The sequence below is a fragment of the Delphinapterus leucas genome, chromosome 19, assembly GCF_059928025.1.
Source record: "Delphinapterus leucas isolate spDelLeu-1000000601 "Yukka" chromosome 19, BTC_Dleu_Yukka2, whole genome shotgun sequence".
Taxonomy (NCBI): domain Eukaryota; kingdom Metazoa; phylum Chordata; class Mammalia; order Artiodactyla; family Monodontidae; genus Delphinapterus; species Delphinapterus leucas.
The window spans coordinates 15,934,332-15,952,603 of NC_143147.1; the positions used below are offsets into that span (position 1 = coordinate 15,934,332).

The 18,272-nt window shown below is 54.9% G+C and overlaps 4 protein-coding genes and 4 non-coding genes across 18 annotated transcripts; 1 reads left to right on the top strand and 7 right to left on the bottom strand.

Annotated features, from left to right (window-relative positions):
- The first annotated feature begins 617 nt into the window (after positions 1-617).
- LOC149744788 (transcription factor SOX-15-like) lies at positions 618-10,200 on the top strand. Of its 8 annotated transcripts, none has more exons than XR_016388776.1 (4): positions 618-1,666; positions 2,660-6,477; positions 6,648-6,728; positions 7,867-10,200. XR_016388776.1 is itself a non-coding variant. In XM_089899932.1 (2 exons), exons 1-2 carry the CDS (start codon positions 1,140-1,142, stop codon positions 2,453-2,455), a joined length of 696 nt encoding a protein of 231 aa, XP_089756058.1. In that variant the 5' UTR covers positions 640-1,139; the 3' UTR covers positions 2,456-2,641. The 8 variants fall into 8 exon arrangements, 1 of the variants encoding a protein (XP_089756058.1); XR_016388775.1 differs by lacking the exon at positions 6,648-6,728 and adding an exon at positions 7,364-7,504; XR_016388777.1 differs by having other exon boundaries at positions 2,660-6,453.
- On the bottom strand, positions 2,671-6,142 carry LOC111185683 (mannose-P-dolichol utilization defect 1 protein). 2 transcript variants are annotated; one of them, XM_022595455.2, is made up of 7 exons: positions 6,002-6,133; positions 4,769-4,834; positions 4,448-4,580; positions 4,029-4,114; positions 3,791-3,909; positions 3,516-3,626; positions 3,251-3,376 (listed from the first exon to the last, which is right to left on the bottom strand). In XM_022595455.2, exons 1-7 carry the CDS (start codon positions 6,102-6,104, stop codon positions 3,251-3,253), a joined length of 744 nt encoding a protein of 247 aa, XP_022451163.1. In that variant the 5' UTR covers positions 6,105-6,133. The 2 variants fall into 2 exon arrangements, with proteins under 2 accessions (XP_089756040.1, XP_022451163.1); XM_089899914.1 differs by lacking the exon at positions 4,029-4,114 and having other exon boundaries at positions 2,671-3,376; positions 6,002-6,142.
- Positions 7,971-10,187, bottom strand: LOC149744789 (macrosialin-like). Its single transcript, XM_089899910.1, has 6 exons — positions 10,040-10,187; positions 9,425-9,957; positions 9,124-9,243; positions 8,918-8,990; positions 8,631-8,801; positions 7,971-8,317 (listed from the first exon to the last, which is right to left on the bottom strand). Exons 1-6 carry the CDS (start codon positions 10,086-10,088, stop codon positions 8,184-8,186), a joined length of 1,080 nt encoding a protein of 359 aa, XP_089756036.1. The 5' UTR covers positions 10,089-10,187; the 3' UTR covers positions 7,971-8,183.
- Positions 10,201-11,020: 820 nt separating the features above from the next.
- LOC149744790 (eukaryotic initiation factor 4A-I) lies at positions 11,021-17,801 on the bottom strand. 3 transcript variants are annotated; one of them, XM_089899907.1, is made up of 11 exons: positions 17,733-17,801; positions 16,310-16,358; positions 15,736-15,868; positions 15,137-15,276; positions 13,478-13,646; positions 13,034-13,143; positions 12,557-12,700; positions 12,336-12,473; positions 12,123-12,212; positions 11,779-11,858; positions 11,021-11,660 (listed from the first exon to the last, which is right to left on the bottom strand). In XM_089899907.1, the coding sequence occupies exons 1-11, from the start codon at positions 17,753-17,755 to the stop codon at positions 11,516-11,518; spliced, it is 1,221 nt and encodes a 406-aa protein (XP_089756033.1). In that variant the 5' UTR covers positions 17,756-17,801; the 3' UTR covers positions 11,021-11,515. The 3 variants fall into 3 exon arrangements, with proteins under 3 accessions (XP_089756033.1, XP_089756032.1, XP_089756034.1); XM_089899906.1 differs by lacking the exon at positions 17,733-17,801 and adding an exon at positions 17,065-17,390; XM_089899908.1 differs by lacking the exons at positions 16,310-16,358; positions 17,733-17,801 and adding an exon at positions 16,159-16,298.
- Positions 11,936-12,077, bottom strand: LOC149744791 (small nucleolar RNA SNORA67). Its single transcript, XR_016390444.1, has one exon. It is a non-coding gene; the product is annotated as a small nucleolar RNA SNORA67 (small nucleolar RNA).
- On the bottom strand, positions 13,234-13,374 carry LOC149744792 (small nucleolar RNA SNORD10). The gene has a single exon (XR_016390456.1). It is a non-coding gene; the product is annotated as a small nucleolar RNA SNORD10 (small nucleolar RNA).
- Positions 14,694-14,838, bottom strand: LOC149744793 (small nucleolar RNA SNORA48). The gene has a single exon (XR_016390455.1). It is a non-coding gene; the product is annotated as a small nucleolar RNA SNORA48 (small nucleolar RNA).
- On the bottom strand, positions 15,567-15,701 carry LOC149744794 (small nucleolar RNA SNORA48). Its single transcript, XR_016390453.1, has one exon. It is a non-coding gene; the product is annotated as a small nucleolar RNA SNORA48 (small nucleolar RNA).
- Positions 17,802-18,272: the final 471 nt, after the last annotated feature.

The window sequence follows — 18,272 nt, forward strand, 5'->3', positions numbered from 1 at the left end:
CCTAGGTGTCCAGCCCTCATTCCTGCTGGTTCTGTGCCCTGGATCCAGGCTTTTTCTCCAGCATCCACATCACTGACCTCACAGCCTTAGGGGTCATCCTGGGCTTCCTTGCTCCCTGCCTCCCAACTCTGAGGATTAGAAATAAAACATGCAGTGGAGAAACCTAGGTTTGGGGGCTATAGTGGGGAGGGTTTAAATTTTCTCACCTGGAAAGGGGTTGAATCACCACCCAAGCACCTCAGGAAACAAAAATGGCCTGCCTACCTCCTGACTGCCAGACTTTTTTGCCCCGGGCCAGGTTAGGGGTTTGAGGAGCAGGAGGCACCAGAAAAGAGTTTGGTTTGGATTGGGGGGTTGGGTGTCCTCACCTCCCTCCCAGCACAACTCTGAGCCTGAGGGCTTTTGATCACCAGATGCCTGATCCGTTGTGCAAAGGCATTGACTTTAAATTGCCAGTGCTTAAGAAGGGAGGGGTAGCTGTTCAGAGCCACTGGGGCTGGAAGGCCTGACTTGGGTCTTGGGTGGGGAGGAGGCGTGGTCCCCTGGGGGGGGGGAGTGTTGGGGGCTGGGAAGAACAGGACACCTGGTTGGCCTAAGGGAGGGGGAGGTTGGCGCCCTTCAGGAGGCGCGGTCGGCTGGGAGGGAGTAGGGAGGAGTCAGTCGTTAAAAGCAGTTCCCGGGCCTGGCGCACCCGGCAGCCACAGACGCTGAGGCCAGGTGAGAGAGGGCTGTGGCACTCGGGCTGTGCCTCCTGGCAGCTGCGGGACCCCAGAGCGCGAAGTTTTACCGCCTTCACCGAAGCCCGGGCCGGTGGCCGGCAGCTAGTAGGGGGAGCGAGGCAGGGTCGGGGACCCCGCGGCCACAAGGAAAGAGCACAGCCTATCCAAGACTGGGTACCGGACAGCGGATTTTGCGCTTGACTCCCCAAACGTGCCGGATTGATTGGTGGCAGGGGCTCCATTATAAGGACTCTGAACTTGGGGACGATATATATACCTTTTAAGAACACGAGTCTCTCTGTAACGACTCCGGACTAGGAAGGCACTTCCATTTTAAGGATACCGGGTTTGGGGAATCAACGTTTCGCTTTGGAGGGGAGGGCGTGTAAGACGCCCTCTTAAGGCTTCCCTTCACCCTCGATGGCGCTACCCGGCTCCTCACAGGCCTGGAGGCTGGAACCTCCCACTCCCACAGCCCCTAACTCCTCGTCCTCGGGCTCCCAGGAGCGGGAGGGCGCCGGGAGCCCAGTGGTCTCCGGGGGGCTTCCCTTGGAGAAGGTGAAACGGCCCATGAACGCGTTCATGGTGTGGAGCTCCGCCCAGCGCCGCCAGATGGCGCAGCAGAACCCAAAGATGCACAACTCGGAGATCTCCAAGCGTCTGGGCGCGCAGTGGAAGCTGCTGGGCGAGGACGAGAAGCGGCCCTTCGTGGAAGAGGCTAAGCGGCTCCGGGCCCGGCACCTGCGCGACTACCCCGACTACAAGTACCGGCCCCGGCGCAAGACCAAGAGCGCGGGCGCCGGGTCGCCCCACTTCGGCCAGGGAAGCGGCGGCGTGGCTGGCGGCGGGCCTGTCTGGGGGCCCGGGTACACGACCACCCAGGGGAGCAGAGGCTTTGGGTACCAGCCCCCCAACTACTCGACAGCCTACCTGCCTGGCGGTTACGGGTGAGTGCCCGGGGAGCGGAATGAGGACGTGCCCCCCGCCTGCATCCTGGGTGGGGGCGGATACCAGAGGGCCTGGCTGGCAGGGGCCCCGAGCCCACCCAAGAAGGGGACACACCCGGATAAGTTTGGGGGGCGCTCCGTGAAGGGTGGGAGAGTTCCGGGGAGCCAGGGTCTTTCTAGAGGACGTTTCCATCATAGTCTGTTGGTGGTGGCACCGCAGGAGCAGACCACAGTGCCCTGGATGTGACCGTGTTCTAGTTACCAGAATTTCCCGTTTCCCACCCCCGATTCTGGCCCTCGTGTGACCCAGCTTCCTCTCCCAGCCCCCGGGGCAAGGACAGGCCAAGCCCAGCTCTACCCCTTCCTGGCCTGCCGCCCCAAAAGAGGAAAACAGGCGCGCAGCACGCAAGCTCGCTCTTGAGCGTGCCCCAACACGGCTGCGGCGGCGCTGCTCTAAGCCGTCCTGGGGTCCGGTTCCAGGGATGGGTAGGTGGGTGACAAGTTATACTTGTCTGCGCAGAGCTGCTCAGGACCGCCCCCAAATGCGAGCTGGGGACCCTCCTCGGCACCTCCAACTCAGGGGACCAAGTGCCTTCTAACCCCGGTGTTTCTCTTTGCAGCTCTTCCCACTGTAAACCGGAAGCCTCCTCGCCGTGCTCTCTCCCTCAGAGTAACCCAAGGTTCCAGGGGGAGCTGCTCCCCCCTTACAGCCCCTACCCACCCCCAGGCTCTCCCACTCTGTACAACCCTCCCCTCCCAGGGGCCCCCATGCCCCTAACCCACCTCTAACCCTCATGGACATGGACCTCCCAGAGAGGTTTCCATCCTCCTTTTCTACCCAGAAACACCCCAATACCACCACCACCATTCCCAGGCTGCAAACCCTGTTCTAGAACTGTGTTGGACCACAGTTCAGAGGAGGTGGGCAGTACCCCCCAAAGCCCTGAAAGCCAGTGGGAACAAAACAAGACAGTTTTTTTTTTTTTTTTGTAGGCTGAACACAGTTTTGTACGATTACACCACGTCTCTGAGTCTTTATTGTACCATATCTGTTCGCCTTTACTGCAGCAGGAACCAGCAGTCTCCACTCCCTTCCGCCTGGACCTGCCAGAGCAGGAACCTCCACACCCCACCCTGGGGCCCTGCCTGAGTCAGTCATTCTTCTGTCCCCCTTCCCCCTTCCCCCACCAAGCACTGGGGTCCAGGAGACAGTCTGAGCCAGGGTGTGGGAGGGAGGAATCCACAAGCACCTATTCCCTTCCACTGTCCAGCCTCTGTCCTCTAGGGTCAGAAGGGAAGTGGGGAAATGGGGGGGACAGGGTAAGAGTTTTGCCCAGAATAGGCAAGTAGCTGGAAACTTCTGCAAAAGAAAGAATCTCAGCTAAATGATTAAATGTCAGCCCGTAAATCTCTTCCCCTATCGTTTCTAAGGATCTGGGTCAACCAAGCATTTCCACTAAAGCTGCAATTGCAGAAGAACAGGGAATGATTAAAAGTCACACCAGCAGACTGGTTCAGATGGGAAGGATCCCAAGGTTGGGTGGATGAATAGAAACATGGAATGTACTCCAGGAGCCAGCTCAACTACTGCTCCTTTTTCTTCTTGTGGGGAGCCTTTGCATTCCAGTAGAAGAGGAGCTGGGCAGCGATGAGGCCATTGCAGAGGGAAGAGACTACAAAGGTTCCAGCCATGAGGGGGTCTCCAGTTTCCTGGGTGAGAGACACGGCTAGGGTTACTCGTCAGCATAGCCAAAAAGGGCTCCAGAGAGGGAGCATCTTCAAGTCCATGGGGAGAGAGAGAAGTAAGGTGAGGTTATGGTGCCCTCTAGAGGGGAGGAGGTGCACTCACCTGAATGGAGGTGAAGATTCGGGCCAGGGAGCCCCCAAAGAGCAGAAAGACTGTGATGGCTGACAGCTGGCCCGTGTGCCCATTGCGGTAGTTGGTGGCTGCCTGGAGCAGCTGGGGAGGAGTTGAGACCCTTCGTTTTGTCACATGAATTTGTCCAATGTTCCCATGACATTTTTGCATTCCCCTCAGTCCAACACCCCCAAACTTTGGGTTTCCCCTCTGCTCCTCACCCAGTCCCCCTTCCCAACATCCTCTCCCTTGTTCCCAGCACCCACCCTTCCCACCACCACAGCAGGCATGTTGGAGGCCTGGAGCAGGGTGACTACAGCCTGGGGCGTCAGTGGTGAAAGCAGCACCAGCAGGACCAGGGCGGAGCACGCTAGGAAGGCAACACCTGGGAGACAAGGAGATAAGGAGTCCTCATCAACCTCTGAGTCTCTCAGCTTTCCCAGGCCTGCGTTCCCAGCAAGGCTCCCAACAGCTGCAGCCAGCTCCTGGCTCAATCCTCAGCACCTTTCACAGTCTGTCCTCTGTAGTGCAGGACCAGGAAGGCGATGGTGACTGTCTGGAGCATCAGGAACAGAGCTTCACCCCAAGAGCTGCAGAGTCAAGAGTTGGGGGGAAGAAACGTGGGCCTGGAAAGAGGCAGGGAAAGCCTCCATAGCCCATCCATCTTGGGGACCCAATTCTGATTATTCCCTGTCCTCCACAGCCCTGCTGGTTCCTTACCTCCTGCCTCCCGGCAGCCCCCACCCGCTTGACCCAGGATAGGAAACTGGGCATTCTTGGGATTCTCACCTCCTCTCATCACCATAGATGATGGCTAGAGTTCCAGAAAGGCTTAAGCTTTCCTGCCCTTTTACCTCCCTCACCCTAATCCTTACTAGAGTTGTGAGCATTTACCCTTGGAGATAAAGGGCGGGGCCCCTCACCTGAAGGGGAAGTTGTTGGTGATGCTGTAGACCATGGTCCCAGTCAACGCCATCAGCTCTAGCATTACCGACTGGAGACTCAACCCTTCCGCGCTCTTGGCTCCCAGGATTTTAAACACTTGGGGTAGTTTTACTGGAGAAAGAGGATGAAAAGGGCAGGGCTGAGGGGCTGACATCCCTTGGGAGCGCAGCACGACAGCTACAGAGCAGACTGGGAGGCATGTTAGCCCCGCTTCTGGTTAAGGGACCCAACCAGTTCATGGCATCTTAGCACTCCACCCACCTCCCAACAACAGGAAGGGAAGATGATAAGAAACATACCCAGAAGTGAGCCAGCCACAATGCCCAGCCCCAGGCCTTTGCTGAGGAGAATCTTGAGGCAGGGAACTAAGAAGAGAAAAAGAGGTAAGCAGAGATGACACTTATGGAACCCAAGCCAGGGGTTCCAGGAGGCAGCTCAGGCCTAAAGGCTTGAAGTGCTTCTTAAGACCTTGACATACCCACACAAAGGAAGCCTTGGGTGGTCTGGAGGCAGGTGAAAAAGGCCTAGTTCTTCCTACTCCAAATCATATCACGTTCAGACAAGGTGGCTTTCCAAAACGGCTTTTACCATTCCTTTTTTCTGACCCAACCTTCCATTCCCTGCCATCACATCTAAACTCCTTGATCTGACTTCCAAACCTCTCCCTTGCTTCCCTGTATAGAGCTGAGCAATGCCCAAGAGTCCTCTGATCCTTTATTCCCCGCCTCTGAGCCACTAGGCAATCCACTTCACATGTCTTCTTTCTCCAAGGATAGGTTTCCTCTGTATCACTCATTCCTGAACACTGTCTCTGACCCCTACTCAGGGACTTGACCCTTCCAGGGCTTGCTTTTATGCTCTAGCCACCGACATCTTCTCTAGCCTTGAAGCCCTATCCGCAAGGTGCCTGGCCCAGTAGTAGTCAGATTCTCGTGGGTCCTGAACGCGGCTAAAACATTGTCCCGGGAGCACAACTGGGGTACCAAGAACTGACGGGGGCAGACCGCGAAGGCTTCCCTAAAGGTCTGACGTCAGAAGCAGGTTTTGCTCTGGCGTCGCCTCGTAGATAGAAGGAGGAAGGCAGACAATTTAATTCCAAAATTCGACCATGAGCAAACGTGGAAGCTGGAAGGAAAGCCACTGGGATGGCAGGATTCTTGGGGGAGCCGCAGAAGGCCTGGATTCATCAGAGGCTTTGAATCAAGTGTAACCTTGCTCCTGAAGGTATAGAGATCTATTACAGGCTGGAACGATCTAATCAGATTTTAAACTTTGTTTTGTAAAATTTGAGTCTTTTCGTCTTTCACCGTCGCTAAACCAAAGAACTACTCCCACCCGGCGACTCCCCTCTCTCGCTCAAATATGGAGTCCTCCCTCTACGGAGCCCGAGACATATCCGCCCCTCTCAGAAGCGACTTCCGCCCCGCGCGCCGTGGCAGCTGTCATTGCTGTCACTTAGTCCGCACTCACGCCCCATTTACGGCCGGAGAGCTCTGAAGCACAATTTTGACCGGATGCCGAATAAAACTCACCGTGAAGCAAGTCCCACTGGATGAAAATTTGGTCGTAGCATTTCTCAGGTAAAAGAATCGGCACCAGCACCCGTTTGAGCGGCCCGTCTACCTCGGTCGCCATATTGAAAGGCTAGCTTCCGCCAACCCCTCAAACCGCCATTGACTTACGGTGCGCATGCGCGCTCTGGGCACTCCGCCTCCCGTCTTCTCGCGATTAAACAGGGCTGCTGCTCCTGCCTTACTCCATCCCACCTTCGTTCGCGTAACATAGGTCTCGCCCGGAGAGCACGTTTTTGGACGCGCCCACCCTGCTGCTCGAATTTTAACGCGTGCCAAAGCTGTACGCCTGCGCAGTTCCATCATTCGCGCCTTTGTTTACGCTTCCGCTTCGGCAGCAAGATTTATCCTCCAGCCTTTCTCCGCTCCTCCTGCTCGGCGCCATCTTGTCTTCTTCCAGCTGACTTTACATTGTACGAGGTTGAGACAGAAGGAGCGTGAGTCTCCAAAATGGCGTTGGGCGGGGGGGGGGGGCGGGGGGGAGGTTCTGTAGCGTTCTCTCTCCCGTGCTCTCGGCGTCTCCAGAGGACACGGCACCGACGGGAGGGGCACAGTCTGAGCCAGGCATCCCTCCTTAGGCGCCGAGCCCATGCTGCTTTCTCCTCAGGTTCGCCCAGGCCTTCGCAGATGGGTGCGCCAGCAACTGCTGGGCCGGGACAGTGAAGCAGAGGAGGGGGAGGTGGGGAAGGTGAGCCCAGTTTCGGGGGACTGCAACGCCTTTAACCCCCGTGCGGGCCCAGCCCTGGCCGCCCCTGTGAAACGAGGGCCCTGGGGTTCCCTCTCACCCCACTGGCCCGAGGGCGCCACCTCTAGGCCAAGGCCCGCTCCTCGGCCTCCTGTGACCGCGTGCTGAGCCAGGGCTTGGGCTGGGCGGAGGGGGCCTAGCAGCTAGCCTTGGGAAAGGGCATCTTGGATTACGCGGCGGGAGCGATGCGCTCTGCCCCCCAGTGCCGGGACACCAGCTCTCGGCCATCTCGGTGGAGATGGGCCTGGCCATCACGCTCTGTTGGCTGGGCGCCTGCTGGGAGTACCACACCCTTTGGGGACTCCCGCACCACAGTCAGCAAGGTCATAACGGGGCGTCGGCGAGGCGGTGGTGTGGTGGTTTGGTCCCTGCCACGTGCTGCCCTCAGAGGGCTGGGTCTGCAGGTCCTGGCGGCTGCTTTCTGTAGCCGTACACGGCTGCTACAACTGGAAGGGTCCCATTCTGGCCCCGGGGATGCTCATAGTTGATTGTAAAGGGTCTGGCACTTGTTGGTCGGGGAGGTCCTTTGAAGAATCTGGATTCAGGTTGCCTTGGGGGGTGCCATCCACCACCACTAGGTGCGCCACCACCAGGGACTTCAGGGTTGGCTCCGCGGGTCGCCCAGGCTGGAGGCATGTTGTTCCCAGGAGCATAGAGGGTGATCGTATGTGGAGTTCACAGTACGCATTGCTCCCGTGGTTGATGAAAACCCTTTGCAGGTGAGATAGGAGCATCCCAGGTGCGGGAAGAGTTTAATCCAGGCTGTTCGCTAGGCCTGGGCACACTGGGTAGGGCAGGGCATTTGAAACGGAGCAGGGCAGGGCTGTGACCTTCCCACCCACACTCATTGCTTTTGCTGCCTACTTTGCCTGTAACTGTAATATGAAGGTTGGAAAGAAGGCTGCTGGGATGGGTGGCTCCACTGGATTGGAGGAGAGAGGGAACTGGAGCCAGCCAGGGGCCCCAGAAGAAGAGGAGGAAGGGAGGCGAAGCCGATTCGACACCAGCTGTGTCAGGCTTCGAAGGATGAACCCGTGAGGGCATTGGGCCACACAGTGACATTTTCATCCCTCCTCACCAGCTGTTCCTGGCTCCCCAAGACTCAACCATGGAAGGTACAGAAAGGTGTGTGACAAGAAACTCATGGCTTTTAATCCTGGCAGGAAGGACAAGGAAAACCAAGGATAAAGATTTGATCAAGTTTTACTATTTTCCCACTGGAGATGGGGGAGGGGGAATCAGTCATATTTAATAAACAGCGCTCTTCTCATCCCTCCCGATTGCATTATCTCGACTTTTGTTCATCAAGACAGGGAAGGAAGATAACTTTGTCTCTGAGTCAGTTGCGTGGTGAGAAATGAGGGCACCTCCTGGTGCCCTGGCTGTTGGGACAAATGCTCAGAGGGGCTGGTAAGTGGGTGGGCGTCTCCGGACGATGCAGAAGGTAACAAGCACCAGGGTGAGGAGGCCGAGTAAGATCAGGCCAATGATGAGAGGCAGCAAGAATGATCGGTCACTGGGGCAAGAGAAACCTGGCGGAAAGATAGGGCAAGTAGGCATCACAACGGTGGTGGTTGGAATAAAGGTGGAAGGAGGGAGGAGGGAATGTGGAATGTTGGGAAGCAGGAGATTGGTGAGGGGCTGGCTCACCTAGAGGACTCAGAGCAAAAAAAAAAAGGGGGAGCCTGGGTGGAGTCTTATAGAGGAGGGGAGGACAGTTACCCCTAGCTCTGACAAGCTTGAGAGGGGGAGGAAATTTGGGGGTGCAGGAAGGGAGATTATAGGCCTGGGGGGAGGGCTTTCAGTGCAGTGGGAAAATTCTGGGAGGGAAGGAATAGGTCTTACTTGGTCCAAAGGCCCCTGTGGGGGGCAGCTGAGCAGCTTGTAGCTTCAGGGAGAGCAGGTCCAGGTGGAAAGCTGGTGAAAGAATGACGCTTGCATTTCTGCAACTGAAGCTCTGGCCCAGAGGGGTTTGGAGATCTCGAAGGGATGAATTCTGAACAGAGAATATCCACTCTGAAAGAACGAGGAAGGGTCAGCTCCATAGCCACATCCCCACCATACCCCCAGCCTAGGTCCCTTCAGGAGCCCAGACATCTAGTGCAAGTGATGAGAAAGGGAAGGTTACTCACGTGATGCCTGGGGGAAGGACACGTTGTACTCCACAGTCACATGGTTCAGGTAGACGGTGCTCTGCAGTGGCTCCTGGGGAGGTGACCAGGAAGACTCAGGGCAGCAGGGGAGAGTGGCATCCAGGTACACGGAGTAAGGAGTGCGGCAAGAAGTTGGTAGGGGTAGGGCACTTGGAGGGTGAGAGTGAGGGATGAGGGTTAAGTACCTGCTTGAATCCAAAGCTGAGCTGTCCATAGGGGAATGAGAGGAGCAAGTGGGGATGAGTACCCTCACAGCCCCCTTGGGCCTTGGTTTTGTTGGGGTTCAGAACAGAGATTCCCCAGGCCTGCGGAAGTTAAAAGACGAGAGAGGGTCACAAGACTACACAGCTGTGCCGTCCAAGGTTCCCTGTTCCCTTTGTCTCCACCCTGTATTCGTCTACTTCTTTACTTCCTCCTTCCCTTCTGAACCGTAGCGGAAGGCCTCATCCCCTTCCCCTTATGTCCTCTATTGTTGTTTGGCTTTACCTCTCCTCCATCCTGGGTTGGGTACAGAACTCGAATCTGAATCTGGGCTTGGAGCCGGACGCAGGGCTGGAAACCGTTAGTCCAAATGTAGTCTCCTATCGCCTCCTTGGAGCCTGGGCTAGGACTTGGAGAGGGTGGAGGTGGTCCTGGGCAGGGGGATCTGGTGGAGGGTCCTGGGCGGGGGGATCTGGTGGAGGGTCCTGGGCGGGGGGATCTGGTGGAGGGTCCTGGGCTGGTGGCAGTGCTGTTGCTTGTTGGATGAACTGTGGCATTTCCGTGACTGGTGGTGGTAGCAGGATGGTGAGTGGCTGTTGAAGACTCGTGGCTGGTGGTACCTGTGGTGGTAGTTTTATGAGTGGTGGTAGTTTTATGAGTGGTGGTAGCCGTGTAAGTGGTCGTTCTGTGGCTCTTGGTCGTTCTGTGGCTGGTTGTTCCAGGGCTTGTTGTGCTTTCTGTAGCTGTAGGTGTCACCGTGAAGGATGGCAGCAGAGTGGCCGATTTTTTATGAGGACAGTCATTCGCTGTCCCCTGGGCTTTCAGAGGAAACACTGGTTAGCAACCCAGGGGCAGGCTCCTTCCCAGGGGCCCCCTCCCCTTTGTCCCCTTTCTCCTTACCTGCTAGTAGACCCAGCAAGGCCCCAGAGAAGAGCACAGCCAACCTCATGACAGAACAGCCTCCACCCAGAGTCCAGCTTGGTTCTGTGTCGGTACCAGCTGCCTGCCTGCTCAATCAACCCTATACCCTCTGCCTTCAGTTCTTTTGGAAAAAGAGGAAATCAATCTTTGACTTCCTGTAACTGAGGTAACCCAACCCCCAGCCTGACTCAGGCACCTCAGCCCCAGTCACCAATCTCTTAGTCATTAAAATTTTGTCATTGAGTTAGACGATTGGCCCTGGTGTCACCGAAGTAGGGGCCGTCAGCAACATGTGTCATGTGGATAGTGAGATGGAGTTTTGGGTAAGTGGATCCTTGGGGATTCATTTGTCTGCCTCAGCAAAACATGCTTAGTGGTTGTGACAAGTGATTATGGAGCCAGCAGCCCCTCCCTGTCACAGTTCAATAGGATGTAAAACTTGAACGTTTCTTTCTACTCCCTTTCCTCTCCGTCTGTTGCTTCCTCTTTTTTTTTTTTTAATTATTTTTTGCTGTGTTGGGTCTTCGTTTCTCTGCGAGGGCTTTCTCTAGTTGTGGCAAGCGGGGGCCACTCTTTCATTGAGGTGCATGGGCCTCTCTCATTGTGGAGCATGGGCTCCAGATGCGCAGGCTCAGTAATTGTGGCTCACAGGCCTAGTTGCTCCGCAGCATGTGGGATCTTCCAGGATCTTCCCAGACCAGGGCTCGAACCTGTATCCCCTGCATTGGCAGGCAGATTCTCTACTGCTGCGCCACCAGGGAAGCCCTGTTGCTTCCTCTTTGCTGAGGCATGTGAGGTACTTACCATGGTCTTTGCCCAGCCCCTTCCAGAAAGGTCATATTATCCAGTTAACACTACCATTTTCCAGTCAACAACAAAAAAAGCTCAACAGAAGGGAGTAGAGCTGTACCCAGTAGCAGATGGGAGGGAAAGGGAGGTAAGAAATGACGAGCCGAGGCAGGCAGTTTCCAAGTCATTTTATTCAGAATTTTGTCTTTGTTTCCTGAATCAATAAATACTATACAAAACAATGTAAAAATGGCTACCATTTTCTCTCCCTTACTCCCCCCACCTGGGGACAACCCCCTGGGCCACCTAACTCCTCAGGGGTTCTCCCTCCAGATTTGGTCCAGCAAATGAGGTGGACTGAATCATTTTCAGAGGAATTCAGGTGGGGTGGGGAGAGCCTCTGGGGTTTGGAGGTTGACTAGGTTAGGGAAGTGGATTAGTGTTTTTGGGAGAAGAGACGGCGCCTACCCCAAAGAAAAGGGTGTCTAAAATGTTCACGGTTCCTTCTTTTGCCTCAAAAAGTGACATTTATTCAAAGAAAAAAAAAAAAGAAAAAAATGACAAGATGTCCATCCCTTGACTCCCTTCCCTCCCCCCTCCTGCTGCTCCTCAGCGCCCCCCCAAGGACTGAGCCCTGGCTGGGGCTAGGTAGCAGAACAGCCCCTCTCAGATGAGGTCAGCAACATTGAGGGGCATCTCCTCAATGGAGGTGTTGTAGAAGGTCTCAATGTCTCGAAGAGTCCTCTTGTCTTCTTCTGTCACCATGTTAATAGCCACACCCTTACGACCAAAACGGCCACCTCGACCGATTCTGGAAAACAAGGACACCTTAGAATAAGTGAGGATTAAAGATTAAATAAGACGCTTCCGTGCAGGGAGGATTGGGCAGGAGGGGGCTGGGCTGGTTAACAGTCCAGATCTGCATTTACCTGTGGATGTAGTTTTCCCTGTTGGTGGGGAGGTCATAGTTGATGACTAAGGAAACCTGCTGCACATCGATGCCTCTGGCCTATGTCCAGAGAAAAGGCAGCTTCAGTGTGTGAATGAGAGGACACCCTAAGTCTATGCAGAAAGAGACTTAAGCATACATGTAGGCAGCCAAAGGAAGGCAAGGAAACAAACATCCCCTCTCCCCAGAAACCAGAGGCGTGCCAGATTTTATTCCAAGTTGCTACTTTCCTGAAGAGGGGCACTAGCAGGCCCCTTGGAAGAGGGAATCACCTTGGATTCTCCCATCTTCCTTCCCCTCTTGTCCAAATGCCCTTTTACTTACCAGTAGGTCAGTGGTAATCAATACTCTGCTAGAGCCAGAGCGGAACTCCCTCATGATAACGTCTCGTTCTTTTTGGTCCATATCTCCATGCTAGAACAGGAAATAGAATGGTGTAACGGTGTTACAAGTAGGTGCGTTGGTTCTGAGAGAACTGACTGTGAGTAGGACCCTGACATGTGACTCTGCTGGTAAAACAAGGTGGAGAAACCTCACCATGGCAGAGACGGTGAAGTCTCGGGCATGCATTTTCTCAGTGAGCCAATCCACCTTCCTTCGGGTGTTGATGAAGATGACTGCCTGGGTGATGGTCAGGGTTTCATACAAGTCACACAGTGTGTCCAGCTTCCACTCCTGGTGGGGTGGTGGGAGGAGATCAGTCAGGGGCTATACCCAACAACTTACCACCAGGCCCGCCTCCTGCACTGGGCCCCCACCTCTCGTTCCACATTGATGTAGAATTGGCGGATACCCTCCAGCGTCAACTCTTCTTTCTTGACAAGAATCCTAATTGGGTCCCTCATGAACTTCTTGGTCACCTCAAGCACATCGGAAGGCATTGTAGCTGACAGCAAAACCACCTAATGGGAAAAAAGAGCAGTCTCAGGGTAGGGGATACTCCAGAACCCCATGGTTCCCCTGGCACTTTTGGGTTTTTTACATGTCTGGATATCATCCAAGATTTTTTTTTTTTTAACTTTTTGGCCACAACACGTGGCATGTAGGATCTTAGTTCCCTGAGCAGGGATCGAATCCATACCCCCGTGCATTGGAAGTGCCGGGTCTTAACCCCTGGACTGCCAGGGAAGTCCCTCCTTTGGCACTTGATAATGCTCCATCATCACCCCAAGCACACCACAACCTACACAAAGCAACTGTCAGCCATGCGCGCAAGACGCCAATGTCCTCCTCACCTGGGTGTTGCTATTGAGCTTTTGGAATATGTCATAGATCTGGTCCTTGAACCCACGGCTTAACATTTCATCAGCTTCATCCAGTACAAACATCTTGATGTATTTGGGAGCTGCAGAAAGAAAAACACCAACAGGTAGTTACCAGAGAAATGTGAACTACCCCTAACTTTCCCAATAAAAAAAACAGGGACAGGCGGTCTGCTCTCAGAAGACAAAGACTGATCCTCTGCCTGGGACCCCCTTGCCAGGCCAGACAATAGCCCTGGGAAGTAGAACACTACATGGGCTGAGATGACAGGGAAGCCAGGCTCAGATGACACGCATGGGGTTCATCACAGAGCAACTCTCAGAGGATATCATTGGGAATCAAATTGTGGCCACGTTAAGAAACTGGAAAAGCATGTATAGGAAGTGACCCAGAGAGCTAGAAAATTGTACACTCACACAAGTATCTCCGGTTAAGCATGTCGAACACACGGCCTGGGGTACCCACGATGATATGGGGAGCTTCCATCTGCAGCTTCTGCACCTCGGCACGCACATTGGTACCCCCAATGCAGGCATGGCACGAGGCACCCATGTAATCTCCTAAGGCCATAACTACCTTCTGTATCTGAACCAGAAAAACATAAGTGCTTATATATTAGCTACAACTGCCGGGCACCATTTTAAGTGCTATGTATTTTATTCTTTCCAGCTCTGAGACAAACACTATTAAGCTCACTTCTTTTTTTTTTTTTTTGCGGTACGCGGGCCTCTCACTGTTGCGGCCTCTCCCGTTGCGGAGCACAGGCTCCGGATGCGCAGGCTCAGCGGCCATGGTTCACAGGGCCCAGCCGCTCCGCGGCATGTGCGATCTTCCCAGACCGGGGCACGAACCCGTGTCCCCTGCATCGGCAGGCGGACTCTCAGCCACTGCGCCACCAGGGAAGCCCCCTAAGCTCACTTCTTAAGCAATAAACAGGTAGGTTAAACAATCTAAGATTAGACTGCTGATAAGTGGCAGTCTCAGAATTTGAACTCAGTCTGGCTCCTGAATGTACACACTGATTCACAATAATGGCCCCCTGAAACAACTTCAATATGGCTTCTTAACCAATTAGACCTCACAGCTTTCTGTAAGTCATCAACTGTGACCCATTTATTCGATGGGTCACAGCAATTAGTTTTATGTGTGGAATGACATCTATGTATTGTTGTACTCCTGCCTACATTGGCTGGCATGTTCACTCTTTTTTTTTTTTGCGGTACACGGGCCTCTCACTGTTGTGGCCTCGCGTTGCGGAGCACAGGCTCTGGACGCGCAGGCTCAGCGGCCATGGCTCACGGGCCCAGCCGCTCCACGGCATGTGGGATCTTCCCGGACCGGGGCACGAACCTGTGTCCCCTGCATCGGCAGGCGGACTCTCAACCACTGCGCCACCAGGGAAGCCCGGCATGTTCACTCTTAAAGCATGTTCTAAACGTTAAGGGCCCTCGAGTGGAGCTCTACTGTAACTTCTTGCTTACACTGCCTTTGTTCAGAAGTTAGGCACAGAATGACCATGATACCTCCGCAGGACACTGTAAGAATACATTCCCCTAAACTCAGTAATCAACTTATGAGACAAGTGTTTCTGATCTTTTTCCCCTCCAAGACCCAGGAAAATAGCCCAACATTTTATGTGCCCCAGCCATGAAACAGCTCTGGCCACCAACCCAGGCATCAAGCTATGATGAAGAAAGGACTAGACATCTGCTTTGCCCCTGACTGATACAAGAGCACCACCACCAATCAGGTGTCTCTTTGCCCATTGCCAGGGGGTTTTCTTCATAGAACAGCCAAACTTGCCCAGCCAGCCAGGCTCCACCCAGCAGCCTTCCCCGTCTGACTCAGGAAATGGGTGGAGTAAGGGATGCTTACAGTGTTTGGTGAGGAAAAAGCTTACAACTAACCTACTAAGTCTTGAAACATAAAAGTCGTCAACTGACTTTATATCATCTCTTTTCCCCATACTTCAGTTCTTCCAAAAGTGGTAGGAGTTGGAGCACGTAACTTCTGATTTCTGGTTTATGTTAACCACTTGCTAAATAAGTCCTTCAGGGGAAGAATGGTAAACTCACCTGCTGAGCCAACTCTCTAGTGGGTGCCAGGACCAAGGCCTGGGTGGCCTTTAGATCCAATTCAATCTGCTGCAAAATTGATATGGCAAAAGTGGCCGTTTTCCCAGTCCCAGATTGGGCTTGAGCGATCACATCATAACCTAAACACAAATTAGGAGAGAAATTTTATATGGTAGAAAGCATTCTTTGGACTCGTGAGACATTCAACAGCCCTGCTGAATGAGATTAGTAAGCAACCAATAGACATATGTGCCCAGCAATAAGTACTTCAGACTCTACATGACAACACAGTATCCAAACAAGAAGAGATCTGGACAATCAGGCCAGGTTTCAGCCATTTAGTACTGCACAAAATTGGGCTAGAAATACAGCTGTAAATAGCCAGCATGATCTGGCTAAAACACTACCTTGTTGAAATTAAACCAGCAATCCACGTTTCCAGGGCATGAACCAGACATGGGCACAAACCAAAAGCCAAGCTGGGATAAACAAGGAGTTACTTTGTCCCTGGCTGATATGAGACAGGCACCACCAACCGGGCACCACTCTACCCAGGCCAGGGACAGTCCAGAACTTGTTCTGGGGCAGAAGGGTCTTACCCTTGATACAAGGAAGAATGGCTCGCTGCTGGATGGCAGAGGGCTTCTCAAAACCATAGGCGTAGATGCCACGGAGGAGTGACTCAGAAAGGTTCATGTCATCAAAGCTGTCAACAATCTCATTCCAGTTACTCTGTAGAAAACAAATTCAAGTAGGAGAAATAGGGCTGTGCTCTTACATTGGAGTAAACAGGACCTGGTGCCTGCACCAGCTTCAGAGCCCACAACCTCTCTTCTCCCCATGGAAGCCAGATGGTTGATGGTTCTACATGACCTGGGAAACCGCCCTAAGGGGCCAGCCCACTTGTAAACAGTGAACCTAGATGTTGTAGAAAGAACAGCATCTGAGTGACATGTTTTAAACACACTTTAAAATCTTTAAACAAATTTCTGCAAGAGAGTTAAGGTGTCGTGTCTAACTACCTGGAAGTTTTATGTTACGTAGTACAGCTGAATCCTGGGTTTCAATCACTGGTGTATTCACTAAACCACCACTTCAAAAGCCAAAGAACAATGCTAGTGGCACTGCTTTTGCCAGAGTTAAAGGATAATGGTGGGAGGGGTCCAACCTCACCTCGATGACGCCTTCGGGCTCCATCCCATCGGGGCCATTGTCTCTAGATCTGTCGATTTAAAAATACAGTATGTAGAAATCCTGACAACCAGCCTCTTCCTAGCAGCAAACCAACTTTGCATGATGCCATCAGCCTTCACTTCCTAGTCCAAGCCCCACGTGTTCCCAAAAAAACATAATAGTTATTTTACAACTGAGTCAGGCCCCATCTCGGGAGCGGCTCAAGTCAAGCCGACCCCGACATGATAGAGTAACCTTCCTAGAAGACCCAGAAGCTGGAAGGAACCAATCTGCGCTTAAGGGGCGCGGAGGTGGTGCCTGCCTCCGGGCCCACGTGTCCTGAGCCTGACGCTCCAAGCCCAAACGCGTGCACCTCCCACCGTGGCCCCTGCCCGCCGGAAGTCCCGCCCTCTCCTCCCCAGATGCCAGGGTAGGACATCCCCTTCCCCCCACGTCATGCAGCCCGCGCCCTCCCCCACTCCCTCGAGCCCATCTCCCCCCCTCGCAGTGCCCGGATGTGGGAGGCCGCGGGCGGTGGCGGCCTCGCGCACAATGAGCCCCAGCCAAGCTAGCAAAGGGGGAGATTGCACAACACTTAGAAACGAAGCGGACTGGGGGAGGGGAACACCTCGGGACGCCATGTGCTTGCTCCCTCGACCACTCGGCGGCGTCCCCCCACCCCACCCCGGAACAAACCACATCCCGCCCGCCCCGTCGCGAAATGGCGTCGCCCTCCCATACCTCAGGCCGCTCACCCCCGAAGGAAAGTGGACCTGACCATCCGCAGTTTGCCCATTGCCCGGCTTGTGCGGCAAAATGGACCCGCCCGCCCGGCGCCGGGTGGGCTCCTGGTGCCTCACGCGGCCGCTCCTCGGGGTTAGGGTCGGTCCTGGCCGTCAAGAAAACCAGCACACAGAACGGCCGGCTTCTTCTCCCCCGACCCACAGCTCCACGCGACTCAGCGACTGGATCTGAGGACGCAGGCACCCCCGCCTTCGGCGAGTGGTACCGTCAGAATCCTCCAGAATCCCGATCGCGCGAGCCCTCCGGCAGTGAGGCAACCGGGCCGGCGGCTCCAGGCCACGCACGGTCGCCTCTACCTCTCTTTCCCACGCCAGGCTGCCACCTCGCCGCCCGACTCAACGCCGGGGCTTCGCGCACCTCGTCGGTCGAGCCCTCGTAGCGCACCTCGCGCGCCGAGCCCCGAAACCTGGGCCGTCCTCGGCCTCTACCTAAGCCCTGGCGGCAACGTCGGCCGTGGACCCGCCCCTCACCGCCCCCCCCCCGCCCACGGGTGCTCCCGGCTTGCTCGCCCCGCAACCCTGGGGGGGCCTAGGGCGGTGGACCTCAGCTTCCCCCGGCGGGGTCCTCGGAAGGGAGAGCAGGGTAAGTAGCCACTAGCTCTTGCAAATGTCTTTCTTACCGGGAATCCTGACTCGCAGACATGATCCTTAGAAACTAGGGCGGAGTGCCCGCCTATCGACAACTTATAGGGAGCCCAACCCCGCCCCAGCCATCGCATTGGCTTGGTCTCCTCGGCTCCGCCTGCCGCCGCTCAGCAACCCGGCGTGACGTTCATTCGTCGGCGCTCTGGCATGCAACCACCATTGGATAGCTTGAGTGCCTATCACGGTGAAGGCCCGCCCCGCGGCCTCATTGGCTAAAGGGCCCGCCTTTCTTGCCGGTACGGAAGTGACATACAGGACTCAGGCCTCGAGGCCTGGCAGCCATCTTGGTGCCCTGCACCCATACACGTGCGGAGGCGAGTGCCCTGGTCATGTGGCCTAGCAGACCCTATCACGCAAGGGGGGCGAGGTTTCAGCCTCCAGGGACTTCCGGGCTCCCGGGAGCAGCACTTCCTTCTACCTCTGCTCCAGGTCTCCACTGGACCCACATTTTATTTTGTTCTCTCCTGCAGCAAAGATAAATCGGACACCAACTCCGAATGTACAGGGATAATGGA

What these genes read in the sequence shown, in the direction of transcription:
- LOC149744788 (XM_089899932.1), top strand. Translation starts at nt 1,140, where the DNA reads ATGGCGCTACCCGGCTCCTCACAGGCCTGGAGGCTGGAACCTCCCACT. An exon ending in TACCTGCCTGGCGGTTACGG is followed by an intron (nt 1,667 to 2,286) that starts GTGAGTGCCCGG and finishes TTCTCTTTGCAG; the next exon opens with CTCTTCCCACTGTAAACCGG.
- LOC111185683 (XM_089899914.1), bottom strand. Translation starts at nt 6,104, where the DNA reads ATGGCGACCGAGGTAGACGGGCCGCTCAAACGGGTGCTGGTGCCGATT. An exon ending in CTGCTGTGGTGGTGGGAAGG is followed by an intron (nt 3,627 to 3,790) that starts GTGGGTGCTGGG and finishes ACTCCTCCCCAG; the next exon opens with CTGCTCCAGGCAGCCACCAA. An exon ending in GAATCTTCACCTCCATTCAG is followed by an intron (nt 3,377 to 3,515) that starts GTGAGTGCACCT and finishes TCTCTCACCCAG; the next exon opens with GAAACTGGAGACCCCCTCAT.
- LOC149744789 (XM_089899910.1), bottom strand. Translation starts at nt 10,088, where the DNA reads ATGAGGTTGGCTGTGCTCTTCTCTGGGGCCTTGCTGGGTCTACTAGCA. An exon ending in TCAGCTTTGGATTCAAGCAG is followed by an intron (nt 8,991 to 9,123) that starts GTACTTAACCCT and finishes TCACCTCCCCAG; the next exon opens with GAGCCACTGCAGAGCACCGT. An exon ending in CACAGGGGCCTTTGGACCAA is followed by an intron (nt 8,318 to 8,630) that starts GTAAGACCTATT and finishes TCTTTCCGCCAG; the next exon opens with GTTTCTCTTGCCCCAGTGAC.
- LOC149744790 (XM_089899906.1), bottom strand. Translation starts at nt 17,105, where the DNA reads ATGGGCAAACTGCGGATGGTCAGGTCCACTTTCCTTCGGGG. An exon ending in ACTTCACCGTCTCTGCCATG is followed by an intron (nt 12,213 to 12,335) that starts GTGAGGTTTCTC and finishes TTCCTGTTCTAG; the next exon opens with CATGGAGATATGGACCAAAA. An exon ending in AGGGAAAACTACATCCACAG is followed by an intron (nt 11,661 to 11,778) that starts GTAAATGCAGAT and finishes CTTGTTTTCCAG; the next exon opens with AATCGGTCGAGGTGGCCGTT.